The 5000-nt window shown below is 42.0% G+C and overlaps 1 protein-coding gene across 1 annotated transcript in view; it reads left to right on the forward strand.

Annotated features, from left to right (window-relative positions):
- Window positions 1–2203: 2203 nt before the first annotated feature.
- The window catches only part of LOC113815738 (degenerin-like protein asic-1), a 3397-nt gene continuing 600 nt past the window's right edge, over window positions 2204–5000 (forward strand). Inside the window, exons 1-6 of the mRNA XM_070133337.1 lie at window positions 2204–2344; window positions 2964–3041; window positions 3342–3474; window positions 3704–3776; window positions 3968–4075; window positions 4666–4747. Coding sequence (XP_069989438.1) covers window positions 2204–2344; window positions 2964–3041; window positions 3342–3474; window positions 3704–3776; window positions 3968–4075; window positions 4666–4747 — 615 coding nt within the window. The remainder of the gene's footprint in view (window positions 2345–2963; window positions 3042–3341; window positions 3475–3703; window positions 3777–3967; window positions 4076–4665; window positions 4748–5000) is intronic.

The following is a 5000-nucleotide window of genomic DNA, read 5'->3' on the forward strand; positions in this document are numbered from 1 at the left end:
AATTCTCACACACTCCACACTTCGCTTAATTCTCACACTCTTCTCACTTCGCTTAATTCTCACACTCTTCTCACTTCGCTTAATTCTCACACACTCCACACTTCGCTTAATTCTCGCACACTCCACACTTCGCTTAATTCTCACACACTTCTCACTTCGCTTAATTCTCACACTCTTCTCACTTCGCTTAATTCTCACACACTTCTCACTTCGCTTAATTCTCACACTCTTCTCACTTCGCTTAATTCTCACACACTTCTCACTTCGCTTAATTCTCACACACTTCTCACTTCGCTTAATTCTCACACACTTCTCACTTCGCTTAATTCTCACACACTTCTCACTTCGCTTATTTCTCACACACTTCTCACTTCGCTTAATTCTGACACGCTTCTCACTTCGTTTAATTCTCACACACTCCACACTTCGTTTAATTCTCACTTCGCTTAATTCTCACACACTTCTCACTTCGCTTAATTCTCACACACTTCTCACTTCGCTTAATTCTCACACACTTCTCACTTGGCTTAATTCTCACACACTTCTCACTTGGCTTAATTCTCACACACTTCTCACTTCGCTTAATTCTCACACTCTTCTCACTTTGCTTAATTCTCACACACTTCTCACTTCGCTTAATTCTCACACACTTCGCACTTCGCTTAATTCTCACACACTTCTCAGTTCGCTTAATTCTCACACACTCCACACTTGGCCTAATTCTCACACACTTCTCACTTCGCTTAATTCTCACACTCTTCTCACTTCGCTTAATTCTCACACACTTCTCACTTGGCTTAATTCTCACACACTTCTCACTTCGCTTAATTCTCACACACTTCGCACTTCGCTTAATTCTCACACACTTCTCACTTCGCTTAATTCTCACACACTCCACACTTGGCCTAATTCTCACACACTCCACACTTCACTTAATTCTCACACACTTCTCACTTCGCTTAATTCTCACACACTTCTCACTTCGCTTAATTCTCACACACTTCTCACTTCGCTTAATTCTCACACTCTTCTCACTTCGCTTAATTCTCACACACTTCTCACTTCGCTTAATTCTCACACACTTCTCACTTCGCTTAATTCTCACACACTTCTCACTTCGCTTAATTCTCACACACTTCTCACTTCGCTTAATTCTCACACACTTCTCACTTAAACTTAATTCTCACACACTTCGCACTTCGCTTAATTCTCACACACTTCTCACTTCGCTTAATTCTCACACACTCCACACTTCGCTTAATTCTCACACACTTCTCACTTCGCTTAATTCTCACACACTCCACACTTCGTAGTAATGAAGCCATTTTCGGCGATTTCCTCAGGCTGTTCTATTCGTGGAACAGCGACCAGTACGGCAAGTGCCACACCTTCAACTCCGCCTTCAGGAGAATCGAACTCAAGAACGGCAAGGTATTCAACGCTATTCCGTGGAAGACCTCGTCTGTCGGGCCGAGAGTAAGGAGAGTTTATGCTTACCTGTGGTGGAGGTTTTCACTTTCTCTCTCTCTCTCCTTTCCTCTCTGTTTCTGCCTCTCTCTCTCTCTCTCTTTCTCTCCTTTTCTCTCTCTCTCTCTCTCCCTCTTGCTCTCTATCCTTTTCTCTCTGTGTCTGCCCCCCTCTCTCTCTCTCCCTCCTTTTCTCTCTGTGTCTGCCTCTCTCTCTCTCTCTTTCTCTCCTTTTCTCTCTCTGTCAGTCTCTGTCACTCTCTCTTTCTCTCCTTTTCTCTCTCTGTCTCTCTCTTACTAACTTTATCCTTATAATCTATTATTTGTAATTATATATATATATATATATATATATATATATATATATATATATATGTATATATATATATTAATATCGTCTGTTTACGTTACCTTAGTCTCGTAGAGATAATACATGAAAAAATCGTTTCATATCCCGCATTAGGACCCTCTTTGGGACTAATATTGAGAGACCAATACATTTTGCTATTCTCGAGAGACGGATCCGAGACAAGGGCTCCACTTGGTGCCAAAGAGCTATCATTTAGCAAACGCCCAATTTGTTAATAATAATAATAATAATAATAATGATAATAAATAAATAAAACCAAGAAATAGAGTGGCTGAGCATCAGAGACTCTACTTTAGAGAATTTGACAATCTCCTCCCTCCCTCCCCCCCCCCCGCTACAGAACGGCATGCGACTCACCCTCAGCATCATGGCGAGGAACTACCTGACGCTGCTCTCCCCCGAACTCGGCGCCAAGATCATCGTCCACTCCCCTCGCCACATCCCCTTCCCGGAGGACGAGGGGTTCAACATATCTCCCGGCATCAGCGTCTCCGTTGCTGTCAAGACGGTGAGGGGAAGGGGGAGGTGGGGTGGGATGGGGGTAGGGAGGGGGGTAGGGTGGGAGAGTGGGATGGGAAGTGAGGAAAAGGGGGAGGGAGGTTTGGGAGAGGGGGAGTGGGGTGGGGTGGGTTGGGAGAGGGGGAGGAGGGAGGAGAGGTGGGTTGGAAGAGGGGGAGTGGGGTGGGGTGGGTTGGGAGAGGGGAGGGTAGTAGAAGGATGGGGTGAAAGGTGGAGAAGGAGAAGGAAAAGGAGGGGGAAGGGACGAGGAAGAATTGGGGGCAGGAGGAAAGAGAAGAGCAAGAGAATTGAGGAGGAAGAAGAAAACTTGAAAGAAAAAGGGTAAGGAAGATGAATGGGGGGAGAGGGTGAAAAGGAGATACGCGAGTATCAAAGAGTAAGGGAATAAAATGGGAAATAGGAAAAAAAGTGATCAAAGGAAACAAAAATCATTTTCGAGAGGGTGTTAAAAAAAACTCCATATTTAGTCCTACATTTTCTAAACAGAGATCAGTAGAACGTATCAAGCAACCAATACCTTTTAGTCTCTAGAACTAACACACAAGAGAGAAGAGAAAAGGAGAAAACGAAGAACTTAACCAAAAAATCGAACTCTTTCTCCCCCCCAGAAAAGGATCGAGCGCGTGGGCCAGCCATGGGGAACCTGCGAATCCAGCAAGGACACACAGAAAGAATATTCCTCCCTGGTAAGTGCTTCCGAATCCGATGTTGGTGTAAAATGGTGTAAAAGATGGATAATAAGATTTCCTTGTTCGGGTATAATGGATGCTGATGTGTAAAGCTGGTAAGCGGATTCCCTTCTTATTGCACAAATGCAGCACAAAGAAAAAGAAAGAAAAACAGGTAAAAAGGGCTAAACGAATGAATCAAAACTTTTTATCACCATCCTAGTATCTATCTTTTACATAATTACAGTATCTTCTCATCATTACTAACAAACTATATCCGTACTCTAGTACTAATGAACATCATCACCTTAATTACAGCAATGCAAGAAGCTTTGCCAAGAGAAAGAGTTCTGGAAAGTATGTGGCTGTTACGTGGGTGAAAGTCCTGCCTACGGGGACGTGTCCAAGCTCAGGCCGGCAAACCAGTGTTCCCCCTTCAATGTGACTCAGAGTAGGCAATCGTTTGGGTGATGGTCTTGCTCGGAAATGGATCGTTAAAGAGATTATATGACTTAGCTGATTGTTTGGTTGTGTCGAAGCTTAAAGTATAGTTTGTTGGATTGAGGATTCGATAATTGGATGATACGATGGTTATTGATATGTTTTAATTCTCTCTCTCTCTCTCTGACTTAATTCTTATAATCCATTGTAATCATATATGTTTATATATATCTTTATAGAGCTTTGCATGGCGACTGTACTGTTTTCCTATCAACAAGGCCTCCTGAACTGCAAATGCCCACCTCCTTGCAAGTGAGTACAAATCTAAAACAATATATATACATTTCGGTAATAATAATAATAAAAAAAATCAAATAACATAACCTCAAAATAAAATGCATGGAAAGGAGACTTTTCATCAAACCACCAACTTCCCAGTGTCCCTCGAAAAGCGACAGCATTTTGTCCAACCACACGTAAACAATTTTCTGTTCTTCCTCCAGCGAGACGGTCTACAGCACGCAAGTGACGTCCAGCGAAGAGAACAAGGGGTTCTACACCATCGTGCAGAACATCAAGAGAGCTGACATGGGGGACGACCTTTGCTCAGGGTGAAAGACCGGGCTTTGGTTATTTTCTTGAGATTTCTTTGCGAGTCTTTCGGTCGGTTTGCTAGAATTGGGTCGACCCAGTTCATATTCATATATACGGACATGCACTTAGATGCATATCTGTCTGTTTACCTGATAGATAAGTATTTATCTTTCAATTTATCCGGTAGATATGGATATCTAGACTGTTAGAGATGTATTTATTTCTGTGTCTACGAAAGTCTGTACAATGAATATTTACTGGGTCGGGCCTTGCACAATGTCTGCAACCTGGCCGTTTGTCACGCGTGGTTAGAAGAGAGAATATCAGATTATGCTATATCCTAGCTAGATTGGTGTACTAAAAGCCAAGTAGGATTTTGATTATTTTAAAAATCATTCTGTATTTCTGTTAGCAATACCAAATTAAGCTCCCAGAGAACCTTGCTTGAAAATCGACAGCGCCTTATGATAGTGTCTATCAAGTTGAGACATATTTTTTGCTCAGTCTGATATATCGTATTTTTTCCCTTTTTTCTGCCATCATATTCTCAAGATTCACAGACATGCTAAGATTATAGCTTAACCCACCATGATCTTTGCAACTTCAGGTCGGAGAATGAAACAGTGAGAGTGCATTTATACCTGGAATCCCTTAATTATGAAGTTATAAGGGAGAGTCCGGCTTACACGGTTAGTTGGAGGAGAATCACCACAGATCCTCTTCCTCCTGTCTCTCCTCTCGCTTCTTTCTCTTTGTTTCGATTTTCTGTTTGTTTGTTGGTCTGTTAATCTGTCATCCTCTTTCTTTCAGTTTTTTTTTGGCATATCTGCTTCTCTCTCTCTCTCTTTCACTGACTAATTATCTGTATACTTATATATTCCTTGTACTTTTCCTCACCATTCTTATCAATCTATCTGTCAATCAATCAATATATCTATCCAT

Source organism: Penaeus vannamei, chromosome 18, assembly GCF_042767895.1.
Source record: "Penaeus vannamei isolate JL-2024 chromosome 18, ASM4276789v1, whole genome shotgun sequence".
Taxonomy (NCBI): Eukaryota; Metazoa; Arthropoda; class Malacostraca; order Decapoda; family Penaeidae; genus Penaeus; species Penaeus vannamei.